Here is a 17,705-nt window from a genome sequence, read left to right as displayed (position 1 = left end):
GACGTCAAAGGCAACGAGGTAGTTGGGATGCAGTAGTCGCTGTCACCGAGGGTGCTGCGTCATCGAGATCGCCATAAAATAAGTAATATCCATCAGCTTTCAAAAATGGTTCAAATGGCTCTGAGCACTATGGGCCTTAAAATCTATGGTCATCAGTCCCCTAGAACTTAGAACTACTTAAACCTAACTAACCTAAGGACATCACACACATCCATGCCCGAGGCAGGATTCGAACCTGCGACCGTAGCAGTCGCGCGGCTCCGGATCCATCAGCTTTGGGAGAAATAGTCTAGTCCCAGTGAATCGACAGCTAGTGTGTCACTTTATTCAGTTATTATTTTTTATTTTGTAACTGACAAAAAAATCTGTCGAATTACAATTTCTCTAGAATAGTTTGAATTGAACAAAAATTATGTTATTGTATTGAGTCTATAAAACTAAAAGAAATTCTTTAACGGCTACTATTTCGAGTAACGTGATCACTGGAGTACTTTCTACTTCATCTTTAAGGTAGTAGCTGGGTTATTACCTGTTTGTATGCTTGTATGTGGCTCCAGACTTGAAAAAGTTTGTCAGCGTTTCTACTTATCCAGCGAAATTGTGCTGTTTAAAGTAGATGGTGTCAGTACTGTTCCTAAACCTACTACTGGTAAGTAGTTTTCACACCTAAACATTTATTTAAGTTCTTTGGCTTCTACGGAAGGTGTCATTTTAAATAACATTAATTCTGAGTACTGGGCAGCGTCATTGTAAACTATTAAAGCAAATATCCAGAATGCAGAATTATTGTATTCAGAATTATTGCGTTAGCCGTTCCAAACGAATGCTGAGGATTTGCGATCAGGCGGGAAATGCTTGGTGAATGAGAGGTCATTACTCCTATAAAAAAGGAACGCCGTCTGGGGTGGGGTCAGAAGAAGGACCAGAAAGTTTCGTTCTGCCGGCAGTTACACAGGAGGATCGGGATTGATCAAAACACTGTCTTATGGCGGCCAATACAACGATCGTTGACAGCCGTGCGGGAGCATATAGAAACGACAATAAATTACAATAATAGTAATAATAATAATAATAATAGTAAACAAATAAACAAATAAAAGAGATGGTGCTCATCCCACTCGCCATTAGACCTCCACAGAACACCGTTACAAGACGCCATTCTGAATGCTATGTATAGCGCTGCCATCTGTCGGAACTTCATAAAACTGTAGGGGGTGAAGCAGGAATATTCCACTATGTCCCACAACAAATTTCGCATTTTTGCAACATTTCGCAGTTTTCAAACCGAAACTGGCAATGGAAAAAAAGTATTGCATTACTTATTGAACGCCCGTCGTAGCAACATCATGATAACGGCTAGCAACAAACTTCAAATTGATACAACGCAGCTAGAAGTAATCCGTTTACGTAAGGAAAGATTTGTTAGTGGGTTTCTCATTCAGGAAATAGCATTTCAATACTGAATGTTTATGAGAAGATTGTGTTATGTCTCATGCAAGAAGAAGAAACGTTTACCACCACGTGTAGGAGAGTTCGACAGTGCAGGATCATGGCATATCAAGACTGCAATTCATGGTTCCATGATGTTGCTACTAGCATGGGTCGTGATACCACGACTGTCACGTGAATATACAAGGTGCTAGGGGTACAGGTACAGATATTGTGATCAATGGTACCTTAATGCTCGTACATACCCACTTTAGTGTGTTAGTTGCTTTTCCCTACGTTTAACAGTCTTCACACAACCACATCACAAAATTTACTACCTGATGTTTCCTGCATGGTCGTAACGGTGCCGCGAAGAGGACTGCACCGGTCAGTATAGACTATCCCTTTTGCGTCTATTCGTGCACACTTCAATACCTGACCGCTGCCCAGGGGAAACTAAACATTAATAGCTTGCTTGTAACATGTGTGCCTAGGGGTACTAACCAACATAAAGATGCACTACTCGTAAGAGCTATAATTTTTAGTCTGCAAATAAAGTAAAATATGAAGTAATGTTTTTCAGTACACTGTCCTTGGTCATCAGTAGAAATATCTGCACTTGTACTCCTAATACCCTCTAGAATCGATTGGTTCTAGGTGACCATACTCAACGTTATACTGAATCTTACCTTGAGTCAGTAAAAGTGCTTGTTTGCTGGAAAACAAGTATTCACACAAATAATGTGATGGTGTCTGGAGAGTAAAGAACTATTGGAATGGCGACCATTTTTACATTTTCGCTTGACAGTAGCAATGAGAGACGAGTCGACAGTGATACATGCAATGACATCGCAGGACGCAGGAAAGGCACCATGTCATCTTTCCAGATTAGTACCCGTTCCGACTACAGACTTTGACATAACCATGAGTGGAGACTTCGAGGAGAACTAATGTCTCCAGGCTGCTTCGTCATCGTCATATTGGCGCAGCACCTTGTGTGAAGGTTATGGTAGCCACTAGGTACGCAGCATGATCCCCTCTGGTTCGCATAGCTGTTAATTTGGAAAGCTGACCTTAAAGTTCTGATATGCTAAGACCAGTGTCCCTACCTTCAAGATCTTCGTGGTGTTATCTTTCAACAAGACAATTCAAGACCACATGTTTCCCGTGCCCTCCTGACCTACGTCGAGACAGCGATTTACGACAGTTGCACTGGCCAGTACATTGTTCAGACCTCTCATCCACGAAAACATCGGACGACCAGCACTTCCCCACTCGCCAGCCACTACCATTGACAAACTCTGACATAAGGTTGAAGTAGCATAGAATGATTAGCGGTATCTGTCATCCAAACTCGGAATGAGCAAATGCCCACCTAGGCTAGAATCGATGTTCCGCTTAGAGGTGGCAGCTCTGTTACGCTACACACACTGATTCTCTTACAAAAATGGCTGCGTTGGTTTGTGGCACAGTTTTACCTCTTAGACCAATCCTTTTTTATATAACGTACAAATCATAAGTGTATTGATACTGAAAGCTGATGAATCAAACGCAAGCCCTCATAACCTTAAATAGACAAAAATTTTACCTAACAATGGAGATGAATAAATCTCTGTAGTTAAGGAAAGGCGACGTATTTGTTGAAAAAAATTTGGAGGTAGCAGTATTGTGTACATTCATAGCTCGGTTCCAGATCTGAAAGTTACACACATTTGTCGTTCCGTAGTTTTGCGGAATATAGTTGTCAGATACAGCCATGAGAGGTGTATAAAGGGAACAATTACATGCATAACACTTACAGAAAGGATAAATCATACACATGCTCAAATATTAAAGCGGGATTCATTAAACAATGATATTCTGGGGGAAGTAGATGGTGAAAGAGCTAGGCAGATAATAAAGGCGAGGACGTGACGAAAGCTGCAATTTTCACCTTACCGAAAACTTATTTCAATTATCTGCTGTCGTATCTGCCACTAACAGAAAATTATGGAACGTTTTTGGGGATATAGTAATACGGCAGCTGTTTCGTCTAGAAACACAGGCACTGAAAGAAAAGGAGCAATAATACAGATATAGCTTCTTTTTAACTGTGAAATGTCTTGTAGAAAGGGCTTCCGAATCGTAAACTAGGAATTGTTTCGAAAATATGTGTAATTATTTTGTGAGCGACAGTACATACATAAATTTAAACCAAGAGTTTGAAATTAACTGAACAAAAGAAACGTTTGCTGCGTCAGTTTGTTGCAAGGTTTCAAGATAAGAAGTTATGTGATCCCAAACGACATGAAGTATTAGAGGCCCACACTACGTAGTATTTTTAATGAAACTCGAACTAACCTAAGGAAGTTCATCACTCAGGTACGAAAGAAACCTGAAATCTGCCTAACAGTTAGTTGTGAGCTTCATTTCATCTCAAGGAAAGGATATACAGCCTTTAGCCTCGAAATCAAGTGGGAATGTAAAGAATACTATAAAATGCCTTTGTAGTTAATGGGTCACTTGAGCTGTAACAGACATGCAAAAGCAAAGAAGCAAAAAGAAAAAAAAGTGGAGCTTACGAAACAGGGAAATCTAAGGCAGTTACATAAATTGGGTAAATATGCAGTGAGCAAAACGCAGAGAAATGAAATACGCAGTTACTGTGTGTTATAGTAAGTACTATACATCATCATGTTATTTATTTAAAACAACAAGAAATACGTAAAAGGAAACATCAATGCATGGCCATAAACATATGACACCAAAATTCCACTTAAAATTTTGAACTCAACTTACTAATCTTAAAAGTGACCATGTGTTCTTTCCTTTTCTGGAGTTCACCCCATCTGGAAATAGACAGAAACATACTTCAAAGAAATTATAAATATTTCTCTGAGTCAACATTATTATCAAAAAGATTTCGAAAAACATTTTAAGAAATTCCAATAGTTGAATTTTGGAGTAAGGGATCTCTAGAAAACATATTGTACTGCAATCAGAAAGTGACTTTTCATTTAGTTCTGAGAACGAGGTTTATTGTTTCATGAATCTAGAGCAAAATGTAGAAACAAATATCTATGGTGCAGTATCCTGTCAATTAATTTCTTGGGTCATCCATGTATGTAATGTTTCACAATATGTGGCTTTAGACGAAAGACATGCCATATATGTTTCAAAAGCAAAAACAAAGTCACTGTGTAGAAGTGACAAGAAAGAAATTACTTCGCTGTTTTCATCGCAATCAATGACCCTATGAGTAAAATCCACATACCGTGATGAAAGAGATGCTCATGTTTCTAAAGCAAAGGAAGCTGCATTTGCGGAACTTGAAATATAAAACAGACATTTTAAAAATTTGGGTATGTTTAGCACTCGTCGAATGGAACTCATTTCAAGCAGTGAAACTTAATTTCCTGTCAATAGTTTGTCTACCACGGAGGTTGTGCCCTTAATTGTACACAACAGAGTTTAGTGCTAACAGATGTGCTATGATCACTGTTCTGCGTTGGTTTTCTGTGTAAAAATCACGAGTAAGTCCTATTGGAAATATACCCATACTTCAATATGTAGCCGAGAGCAAGTAAGTATGTAAATATATTCTCTCAGTTTGAGAGAGAAGGTAAATGCTTTATTTATCAGGTTAGAGAAAATGAAATACCGTTAACGTATTTGCAGTTCAGCGATTTGTATCCAATCTTTGTTAAATTAGAAAGACATATTACCGAAGAAAAAAAATACTTTTATGTAGTTCATAGGCACCTAGCTCTGTGACTGCTTCCAAAAAAGTATTTCTGTGCTTAAGGCCAGGAAGCGATTTATCATGTGCAAATATTCTCATATCTATATTTATTTGCTGTGCGATAACCATTGTGGAACAGTTGGCGATAGTCTACAGCGATGATGAGTTAGATAGCCAAACCGATCTCGCTCCACGCGTTGTTCCTTTTTTCCTTACAATTATAAAAATCTGTCACGCAGAACCATAGAACAGATAACGTTTCAGAATAACGTTACACAAAATCGCACAGCATAACACAAGTTACAGTACGTGGGTAAAGGGAAGCCTCCCGAAATGATAATCTGTAAATGACATTTTTCATTTCGAATTCAATATATATGTATCATAATGTTCAATTGACACTTGAGCCGAAGGACACTTCTTGTGTGAACACGTCAACATTTACACACACACACACACACACACACACACACACACACAGACACACACACACACACACACACACACACACACACACACACACACACACGTACAGAAACGAGCGTGTTTCACAGATTACAGTGGAAAAGGATTCTGAATGGGCTCGTAACTGCAGGCGCCTAGATCGGTAAAATATATTGTTAATTGAAGTAGAAATAAACATATGTTGACATGTTTATAAAGTTTTGAAAACGTGTAGTTATATCAGTGAATTGAAATCTACATATAGATGCAATTACTATGAACATAAATATTCCGCCGGCCGATGTGGCCGAGCGGTTCTAGGCGCTTCAGTCTGGAACCGCGTGACCACTACGGTCGCGGGTTCGAATCCTGCCTCGGGCATGGATGTGTGTGATGTCCTTAGGTTAGTTAGGTTTAAGTAGTTCTAAGTTCTAGGGGACTGATGACCTCAGATGTTAAGTCCCATAGTGCTCAGAGCCATTCGGTTCAAGTGGCTCTGAGCACTATGGGACCTAACTTCTAAGGTCATCAGTCCCCTAGAACTTAGAACTACTTAAACCTAACTAACCTAAGGACATCACACACATCCATGCCCCTGGCAGGATTCGAACCTGCGACCGTAGCGGTCACGCGGTTCCAGACTGTAGCGCCTAGAACCACTCGGCCACCCAGGCCGGCTAGAGCCATTTGAACCATAAATATTCCTTTGCGGTACATCTGTATAAAATTAAAAAGAAATGATACTGTATGTTCCTTTAAATGCCTTTCTTTTAATATTTTTAAGATACTTAGTTGTTACATCTATCGATGTAAAGAAAATTGTATGTGACGTAACGACTGTCGTCCAGAAACCTCATTATAGCACGCCTGCACACTGATACAGCGTATCAAATTGTTACAGCGTACGTTTGTTGTGCAACAGAATTTCCTAGACTTTCGAATCATCAGCACAGACTCAGATATATTCGTGATGCTCCACGTAACGTGGAAACTCCGAATATTTTATGAACGATCGAAAAACTCGAAATTAATTTTCTCCAAATGATAGTACACAAGTACAGTACATTGTTCGAGGATGATATTTAAAAACTTTGCTTACAGTTCACTGCACGCCTTTGGGCGGTAGAGACATGGAGGAGGAGTGCTCCACTACCGTCAAGAGCACAGTTTTCGTATTTAGTTCGCGTTTAGTGAGCACAGCAAGGTATATATATCTCTTTGTAAAGGTATTGTTCAATCGCCATCATGTTACGATGAGATAAAAAATAGGAAGTCTCACAGATCGATAGAAGGAAACACTGCGCACAAATAACGCCAGTAACTCTAATCAGGTCTTGGTAACATGGACTTACGTGCAGAGGGAAATTCGTAGTTACCGTAGCGCGATTGAGGGTCAACCATCTTCTGTTTGAGTAGCATTCACACGCCTTAACCATAACACCACGTCCGCTTTATGACTGCAGCAAAGTGAAAGACATAAACCATACATTTTGTTCAGCGCGTCATCGGGTGAATTTCGGCATCAAAATTACTAAGAAATTTTGTTTTTAAGCACAGAGCTTGTAATATTTAAAGAACTTAACTCGTTGCTAAAGGACGCGAAAAATAGGTGTAGGACGCAACAAGTGTAAATCGAAGAAACTTGTCTCATCTTAGAATGATACTTTTATTTGTATTGTTCTTTTTTCTTATACTATCAGCATGTGTGTGTGTGTGTGTGTGTGTGTGTGTGTGTGTGTGTGTGTGTGTGTGTGTGTGTGTGTTTTATCAAATGAGTGGTATTTATACGACTTAAAGGATCAGCATGGAAAATTGAATGGTTTTATGATGTTAAACCAGTTTTTTTTGTTTCCATATAAGGAAGTCAAATATCTAGGTGTGATATATCACGTCATGGGGAACAATTTCTGTTAGAGGCAAAATGTTCCTTGAAACTTCCCGAGAGGCCCCACGTGTCTTTGTATAGAACCTGCCGGAGATGAGGCGATGGATCTTCCCCGAACTATTAGGGTCTGTTCACCTGTTGTGCTGCATCTGCATACTACCTATACCAATAAATTGTCAGAGTGATTTTCAACAAGAAAACCTTAAGAATGTGTGTCTCTAGGCCGAGAAATATTTTAAAAGCGAATCAGGAACTTCGAGTTTCCTCAGCCTACCCTCTTTCACCCGGACCAGGTAACTGGATTGTAGGCAACATGCGTGGCACACGCACGCCGCAGAGTGCTTAGGCGCCGCAGCCTCTCAGGGGCGTATCCAATAATAAAAGACGCCAAGCGTCGCGATGAAGCGTCAGTGAACATTTTGGCCCTAACAGAATTATTTCCCATGACTTTGTTCCCCTAGACGTTTGATGTAAGGCCTTTGAAATGTGTTTGGGATTGTAGCGTATTACATGGATGGCTGTGTGGGGTGATCTCAAAGGCCAAGAAATACAGGGTATTTGGAAATTTCCGTTACAAACATCAAGGACTTGTAGAGGAGAGTGAGTATATAATATTTTGAATAAGAACCCGCTTGAGGTAACGTACTGTTTCCGTTCTACCATGGTTTCAGTTCAGATGCAAGACGCATCCATTTCTGTTTGAAGAACGAATTAGGCGTGAAGCAGTACAGTTATTAGGTAACAATTTGAAAGGGAACATAACGAAACATCCATTTATTACTTATTTGCTTGTATTAACAGTTACACATTATGTGTTCACATTATTCCCCTACAAAAAGACCCAACATACTGTACATTCAGAACAGTGCTTGTCCATTACAATAGCTGCTCGATGTGGCGAACAGCAACGTCGTTACAGATATTGTACCTACGAAGCATGTTCTATTACACACTTTCTATCCCACCTAGTGTCTCTTCAGTTTCCAGTGGGGAGGCCAGAACTCGTAATAGCAGATCTTCCTCTGTCTCTACAGATGCCTCGTTAATTTAACTTTACATATGAACCCATAAGAAATAGTCCGTAGGAGTTAATTCCGGAGACTGTTCCGGCCACGCGGTTGGACCACCTCGGCCCATCCATCTTTTACCACATCATCTGTTGAGATGTTTCCGAACCGCACGTGAGAAGTGAAGTGGTGCACCAACATGCTGAAACCACATTTCCTGACGGACGTTCAACGCCACAGCTGCAATAGCGGATTTAATACGTTTTGCAAGAGGATCAAGAACGCAGGACCAGTTAGTTTGAGTTGAAGGAGGTATGGACCAATCACGTGACCGTCCAGAACACTTGCCCACGTATTAATACCAAACCGGTGCTGAAATCCCTAAACAAACGTGGCACGAGTGTCTTCGTCTGCCTAGACATGGCTGTTTCGCAAGTTCAGAACACAGTTCTTAGTGAACTAACGTTCATTTTCGAATGGAACTCGGCGTGGAAACAGAGGTGTGTCGATCCCTAAACAAACGTGGCACGAGTGTCTTCGTCTGCCTAGACATGGCTGTTTCGCAAGTTCAGAACACAGTTCTTCGTGAACTAGCGTTCATTTTCGAATGGAACTCGGCGTGAAAACAGGGGTGTGGCGATGCAGCGGTGCAGGAACCACAGGCAGTAGGGAACGCGTTGTGGAAAATAAGCTGGACCCAAAGCGCGTACCCTTTGTAAGTGGTACAGACGTAATTGTTCCTCACGGAAAACGTCTCAGACGATACTAACGCCCATTGCGCACGCAATTGTTCGAGTACTCATTGGCGGATTCTCTTCAACGCGAAGCAATACATTTTCATCAAATTCGGGCATGCATGGTTGCAGAGGAACACCACAGTCCTGCCTCCCCTCGGTGAAGGTATGTGTTTCTCGAGGCCACAGCGTAACTTGGGAAAAATGTCTGTGCAATGGCGTGCTCTGTTGCGGAAAACGTGCATGGTACCGCCGACTAGCAGCTCTTCCGTTACCTCGAGCTTCACGATTCACAAGGAGCATGTCTGTGTATTCCAAATACGCGTACCGAACAATGTTTACTGCATCGGAGATACACAGACATTGAACAGGTTTCGCAGCAGGGCAGACATTAAGTGACATCAGGTGACCGTCTGACGTAGTACATGTCATCCTGTCTACCCTACTGCATACCAGGACAAGCAGCTCTGAGAATTTTCTCTTAGCAGACGTGGACGCCTCACACATCTGAACTAAAACCGTTTTAGAACGGAGACGGTACGTTTCCGGACATGGGTCCCTATTCAAGATGATATGTACTCAATCCCCTCTATAAGTCTTAGAAGTTTGTAAACGGAATTTCCGAACACCCTGTACAAAAATCTTTCCTTTTTTTTTTTTTTTTTTGTCCAAGAGCACTGTTGGAATTACTTGTTCAGGTACAAAGAGCTTTAAAGGTTTCCCTGTATTAACTTGTATATGAAATAAGGCTTTCTATAATTATGTTGTAAACACGTCAGGTTCTCTCTTAATTCGTGTGCGCTTTTTTTACTCTCACAGGAAAACATTGTGATGAGTATGGCAGTCTGAATCAGGGGGAGGTTATTTAGGGTAAGCACGTATTCGTTCATGATCAAACAATAAGAAGAACCAGGTACAGACGTTCACACATTCTGAAAATATCGGTACGATTTTGACGTAGTCGGTCACGTGAAGAAACTAATTCATCACACAGTTAGGTGGAATATGAACGGTCAGTTGAAAGTAACTGGAAGAGTGGCTAGAGGAAACTTAGATGTAAACTGATTTCTTAAAGTCATAGATACCGAAGTTGACATCAAATGGACGTAATAACTAAAGAGTGATAAAATTGTCCGTATAAACAATTTGAGTCTATCAGACCCTGAAAACTTGAAGGTTGGACGTTAATATTTCTTTGGAAAGTTGACCAATAATCCTCTGTGGTGTGCGTACTTAGTCTCTGAATCTGAGATATTAATATCGCGAGCAGTAGCGAGCGAACAGGTGTTGACAGGAGTCGGAAGCGGTCGGACGCAGCCTGCCGTAGAGAGAAACCGCGCGACATGAGAGGTCGCAGCCTGCCGTGATGGTGCCAGTAGCGCCGGAGGACACTTTGGTATTAACTGAGAATTTTGGTAATTTGCCTTTTTGTTGCACGTAGCTGTTGCTTGCTTGCGCACTGGAGGGATATTGTCAGATTTGTGTATGCATACACTGAGAGTGATATTCGCATCCTTGTTGTGGCCAGAGACGTATTGACATTGTGAAATAATTAAAGTCTGTGTAAAGTTGGTCAGTGTTTAAATAATGTATTTTGCGAATACAATAAATGAAAGTCTTTGTTGGTTTCTTTCATTTTTTACACCATTTAAGGCTAGTTGACTAAACCCCACCAGATCATCCAATTTCTATATAAAAATGGCAGTAGTTATAGCAGTTATTATGACCAGGCATTGCATTCTTTATGTACAGCAGTATTCCTTTTGAAATATTTTTAAGGCTAGTTGAGCAACGCCCCTCATCATCATTCAATTTCTATATAAAAATGGCATACTTATCGCAATTATTATGACCATGCATTGCACTCTGCATGGATCGCGGTACTGCCTTTGAAATATATTTATTATGCTGCTGATCACGCAGTTCCAGACGAGGTAAGTTGTCCGTTGCGTACAGGAACATTGCAGAATAACTGTTAGGAGTTGTTAGAAAATATTTTAAAACAGGCAGTCAGACACTGGATGACTGATTTCTTTATGGTTTGTAGGAAGAGTAATTAATATCTGTTTCTTTTTGTTCTCAATCAGAATTGTATTATTGTCACAGACGCAACGTCACATGTTCCCGTGCGTCTTTCAGTAGAACAAACAATAATTGCAAAACTACACGAGTTAAAAAAATATTACGAAGCAGTTTCAAACTCACTGTTACCTTTAGTACATGGAAATTCTATTCTCATTTCCTACTAATTCGTGGAATGAATTTGTAGAAGCGATAATATTCGAAAGTGGTATTATTATGAAGACTGTTTACCAGGAATTATCACATAATAAAAAAGATAAAAAACAGCCGTGTGCCAAAATTCCTGGCACAGAAGAATGCATATAACCAGTAACACACTACCAGTGGGCGAGAGAAATCAACTGATACTGGTTATTTCCACTGTATTGTTACATAAACGTAATTTGATGCCGAAAATCTGATTGTGCTCACGTAAAATCCTCAGGGTGTAATATTTTAGAGTTGATTTGAAATTCAACATCATTTCATCTACGATGTTAAGGGTGTCTAGAGAGAACATGCTTTAGAGCATCACGCAGACAGGCCAATGACCCAACATGCCTACTTAAGGGCAATGAACACCATTGCTGAGCAGAATGGACTTAATATAAACAAACGGAATGGGCCAGAAACTATCCAGCTCAAATGCAGTACGCGTAAGATAACAGACCTGTAGATAAGAGGAGTTCAGAAGTATTTGGCACAGAAGTGATGTAATTGCAGCATACCTTTGAAAATAGAGCCTTTCTCGGTTTTGCACACGTATCAATCGAGCTACAGGAAGTTGCAAAGGTTGTACGAACTGATGGACATACTGATACACCGTAGACATCGACATCGATGAGATTTACTTGTTTCACTATTATGTGGTTTTATGATAAGTCTCACAATAGAATGCCACAGAAGCATGGAGGAGTCAAACCAAAATTGCCCAGCCGCGCGTCCTGACTGTCCACAGCAAGTGAGAAACAACACATTTTATTCGTATACATGACGCAAGACGGAGCCGGACACGTACCTCGCGTAACTGGCTATTTTTGGCTTCGCACTTCCTTATTACGCTGCAGTGACATTTGTACTTGTTAGCATTCAGTATGGGGCTTGGCATAAAACGACGTACTACTGAAACAGTTTTAATGGTTGTCAAAGCAATCTGAAAGATTCTAGGCACCTGCGGGTATTCAATGAACGTTGCATTTTGTAGAAATTAAAGTATTGCGTAACATTAGCTGAGTTGATGTTTTGCGTACACTTTAAAATATTAACAGCTGTAGGACTACGATTCAAAATAGACGTAAAATTATTTTATAGTTAATTACACACTCCATAGGTTATGTGCTCGATTTATATTGAAGTGATGTGAATTGGGTCACTTTACAGTCTACGTGTGCATGTTGTGCTTTTGCACATGGTTGTATGATGGTTATCCACAATTTAACAAATGGTACCATGGCATGATTGTAATTAAAATGAACGTCCTAATCTTTATCACTAACCATGTTATAAGTGAAACACAAATTTAACAACTGTGGTATCGATAGCTACGATGCCACAACGTAGGTGCGCTCTTATAGGTTGGCACTACGAGAGCGAGCGATCAACGCCCACCACAGCGTCCTCTAGCCCGACTCTGTGCAGCTCTACGAGCGCCGCTCCGGAGTCAGGCCATTTAATTCCGAGCAGACAACCGACCAACAATGTTTCATTTTCATTGTGGGCGAGCAACTACAGATTTGCCTTTGTAACTTCTAGTAGCTCTTAGCTTTGATACCTGAACGGCTTCGCACCTACGTGCTCATCTGTACGCAAAGTTAAGTAATATTATAATTTGTATTTGTTCATACACTAGTAAAAGAGCTTTAAACTATACGCAGTACCGAAGTACTTCACCTGTTCTTGCTCCTACTCGCGTCCTTCACTCTCGGCCTATTTTGCAGAAGCAGTTCACAGTGTGACGACAACTGTACATATAATAATTTTTTTTCTTTATGAATTTAGATAAATTAATGTAAGCAATGTTTTGAACTTCTTTTTCGGTTCGTTTCGTTATGTTAAAGAAACTGTGAGTAACTTTTGAAATGAATATTATTATTCATGTTAGATTTCAAATAATGTGGTAATCAAAAGGAAGTGTATTTAATGTTAAAACTATTGTAAGATGTGAAAATTGTAATTTATACACTTGGTCCATACGTAGGTAATGCATTAGGATATGTGAAGTAGAACACCTGTGGTGAATACCCTACCTGTAGGGGAGCGGGAAGAGGTGGAGGCAGGCGAGGCGGGAAAACGCACACTGGCGCGGTTCGGCACAACGGGCACAGCATTACAGTCGGAGGCGAGCAACAGTCGGAGTTGGGCATCGTTCGGAAGTACACGTACTGTACCGAGGAGGCTACCCAGGAAAAGTGGATTCCATTGAGCCTCGGATGAACCGATGCCGACGACTACTTAGCATGGCTATATTCTGAGGCACAAAGTTGGAAAGATAACGACGCTAAGAAGAAGGAAAGTGCCGCTGCAGTGAGAGCCTTAGCCGTGCTTGCATGTGTGCCGTGCTTCTCGCTATCTCGCTGCCCGCCATCCGCCGCACCGACTTGCACAGGTCAAACATTTATTTCATCTTTAGAAGTGTATCTGTGTGGACCAGTGTCGAAAATGTTTCTAACTGTTCAATAATAACGTGACTTTTACCAGAATTGCTTTAGCCATGACTTATCCTGATCACTGACCTAGACAGGGTCCTTACCTCGTATTGTGCAACCCGAGTATCCTGAACTGAAAGTTTAATGTTAGTGTTAATAAAAATTATCAGCAGATTAATCTATGCCATAAAGGAGTCTAAAGTCCTGTGTGTTATTGCAAGTGTTGGTAAAGAACAAAAGCATGACTAAATTGGAAGAAAGTTTTTTGAATTGAGTTAGCGATGTTATTTAATTAATTTGAGACAGAAATAATGACAGTTAAATTATTCAGAATTAAGACAAAAGAGTAGTTATCCATAGATTGATAATTTTGAGTGTTAATTTGCCTTCAGTACTTAATAGTTTCAGTTTAACGACCATAACAGTTTCAGGGTCCCCCCCCCCCTTCTTTTGTCCATTCTTTCAAACCTTGAAATGTGTTGATCAGATTTGACCAGTAAAGCTAAGTCTATATTAATCCTAAGTGTATTAATGTTTGTCCATCATTAATAGTGATATTGTGTGTGTACTTTCAAGATTGTCGATGCTAGGGCAATCTATGCCCGATTTTAGTCTGCTCAACATACAAAATGCAGTTCGTAGTAATCATTACTGTGTGGTGTTGTGTAAATTTAGCTCGTCCAAATTAGTACAAGAAGAGAAAACTTTAGTTCAGTGGATTTTTCCGGTTCCAAACTTTGACATATACCGCATCATTACTACGTGTTACTATGCTTGTACATGCACCCACTTGTACAAGGAAAAACTCACTCATTGCCTAAGTAGGCTGGCGACCGAATTATTAATTATAGGTAGCATCTACTGGGTGTACTTCTTGTCCATGCGAAAGAGTATTTATACTTTACATCTGCTTGATGCATCACTGTAGTTATTGACTGAGTATAAGTCCGATCTTGCTTCTATTAGGTACACGCGGTCAACTTATGTACTAAAATCCTTGTTTATAAGGTGAAGCCCGTGAACTTATTACAGTACAGGCTTTATAGAGCTAACGTACGTCCGAGCAGGGCGGTAGCGTTACAACAGGAGCAGATCCACGCGCCGCCCATCCACGCGGGATACAAAAACAACAAGAAACACCTTCGTCTAATACACAACACATTGTATCAGTGTTTAATTAAACATTCATCTGTGGAAAAAAGAAGTTTTCCAGAAGTAAAGATTTGAGATGTGCTTTGCTACCTAACAGATATTTATATTACTGAGCAAACGATCAAAGATGTTTGTGATGTTTATTGAAATTCTTCTTGAGAGACTGACAGCTACTGAAATGTGCAAAGAACGTAATTTTTACTTCTTGTGTTTTGGCCATGAACGATAATGCTATTATCGAATTGTCATGAATTATTTATAATGAAACTGATTAGCGAAGATATTAGCGTCATTCAAAAAGTAATCCGCCGGAGGCTGTATAATGAAAACCACAGAGGGATCGTAGTGTCATCGCTTACGGAGGAAGTGTGGTTCCCATAAGAGCGCTGAGGCCCCAGACTCGGCGCTAGAGGACGTGAGTGCACACCCACGTGCAGACAGAGCAAGTGTCGACCATCCACCATTGAGGCTTCAAAACAAGAGCAGTTGGTTGTAGTGCGTTTCCTGACAGCGGAAGGAGTGCGGGAAAAGGCAATTTGTCAAAGAATGGCACAAGTGTATGAGGAGCGCTGCATGTCAGTAGCAAGGGTCAAGGTGTGTCACAAGCGATTCAATGAAGGACGCACAAGCGATCCAAGGAAGGACAGAGGTCGTCGGCCGATGACGCACGGTCTGGAGCGCCACACTGCGTTACCGATGCTCTTGTCTAGGAGATGGATACCCTCATTATTGAAGACTCGCGAGTTACGGTGACAGTCATTGCCTCAGAGGTCGGACTGAGCGTCGGAATTGAAGAGGACATTCAGTACTCTCCGTACATCTTTGTTATTCTTCCACGAATTTCCGCCCTCTACTCCTTCCGCTGTCAGAAAACGCACTACACCCCATCGTCTTCTTTTGAAGCCTCCATCTCTCTGTTTTCAGGATTACTGGGTGCAGTCGACGGTCTACGAGCGTACGTGTTTCTTTTATCCCGTTAGTCTTCAATTTGCTTCCATAACGGTGTAGCAGGAATTTGGGTTACCTGACATGGTCGCTCTTGTAAGAGGCGATCTGTAATGGTAAATAATAATAATAATAACAACCTAGACCTCGGGCTCGCTATTATACATTTCATGTTACGCCTTACACCTATAAATCCTATATGCTATAATTGTAACCTAGACCTGGAGCTAGCTATCACACTGTTCGTGTTGTTTTGCATCCGGACTTTGAACTACGTACTAAGAATCATTTGAAGTCTGATGAAAGGCCTTATCCTTGTTTTCGGCTTTGTAGTGTATACCCGTAACTTACATGTACACTGCGATTATAACTTAGAATTCGGGCTGTGTGCCATGTGTCACATTCATCTAGCCTTATTTACACATTTGGATTTCCGTATGGATCACAACATTCTGAACTTCACAGAATGAAGTCGAGATGCGAGCTATTATCAATAATTGATTATTATGACTTTAGGTTTCGTTACTACGCTATTGTCAGAAGTTGTGACAGTACACTCAATATTTTAATTAGAGTGTACATTGGAATATATTCCTCGGATCGATTGTACTTTTACAGGAAGTGACAGCCATTGTGAACAATCTTAAATACAACATGTACATATTTTACGTAATTGATAATTTAGCGGAATCTGTTGCGAAAGTAATTTTTATACCCCATGTTATGAAAGTATTTCTTCATGTTCATAGGCTTTTATCATATACTTTTTTGTAAAGTTGAATACATGAACATTATTAACATACATGTCTGACATGATGTCAAATATAGTCATGTATTTTTCGATGTATTATTCCTATAAACAACCAGACTGTACATTGGTGTCTAAATACTTCTTGCGAATAACGTTGAAATCTGACGTTATTATTTATATAACATTTATGTTTTACCACTATATAGCCTACCAAAAGTTATAATTACGCTAGTTAGTGCACTGTATGTGCAGTTCTCTAACATAATGACTTTACATTTTGTAATTTCCTGTAGGAAAAAAATTACACCGATTTTAATTTTGTAAAACGTTGTATGCTGTTACACAGTAGATTTTTATGGTATATGCACGCTAGTCTGCATATTGCATTACGTAAGAAAAAAATTAATGTAAATTACACTCTTGCACCTTGAGATACGTTTACTACCTATAAGTCATTCTTCCTCCAGCTGCTGACATGGACGTGTTGTTTAACATGGAACTGACTAAATGCACTTGCTACCACTGACTTGTATCATTTGATGTATATTTTTTATTTCTCTAATTGCCATGGAACAATGTACAGTATTACCTGTACTTTGAGGTACGTCAGTTATAAACACACCTTGTATTATTTTATTTATAGCTGTGGGTATTTTTCTACGTAGTCAGCTATTTTTTTATTTTACGGTAACATTAAAACAGACTATGAGAGAGCGTGTACCTTTAACGTTCGTTGTACATGCTACTCCTTGTACTAATATGGTAACTTACAACTTTTACTTGTTTCTCTGTTAAATAATATTACATATTGAGCTAGACTATTCAACTGTTGCTTACATATCAGGCATTTTCAAATTTGAAAATAGTAATTCATATTCGATGAAACTAGTCTTCACTGTATAAACAACTGCGATCTTGGCAAATAATGTGTT

General features: G+C 40.0%; 1 protein-coding gene across 1 annotated transcript in view; it reads right to left on the bottom strand.

Moving 5' to 3' along the window:
• Positions 1-17,705, bottom strand: part of LOC124556400 — a 720,172-nt gene that overhangs the window by 33,663 nt on the left and 668,804 nt on the right. The window contains exon 8 of the mRNA XM_047130362.1: positions 4,207-4,256. Coding sequence (XP_046986318.1) covers positions 4,207-4,256 — 50 coding nt within the window. The remainder of the gene's footprint in view (positions 1-4,206; positions 4,257-17,705) is intronic.

This window comes from Schistocerca americana, chromosome X, assembly GCF_021461395.2.
Source record: "Schistocerca americana isolate TAMUIC-IGC-003095 chromosome X, iqSchAmer2.1, whole genome shotgun sequence".
Taxonomy (NCBI): Eukaryota; Metazoa; Arthropoda; class Insecta; order Orthoptera; family Acrididae; genus Schistocerca; species Schistocerca americana.
Note: the sequence above shows the minus strand (reverse complement) of the source record. Positions and strands in the feature narration are given on the sequence as shown.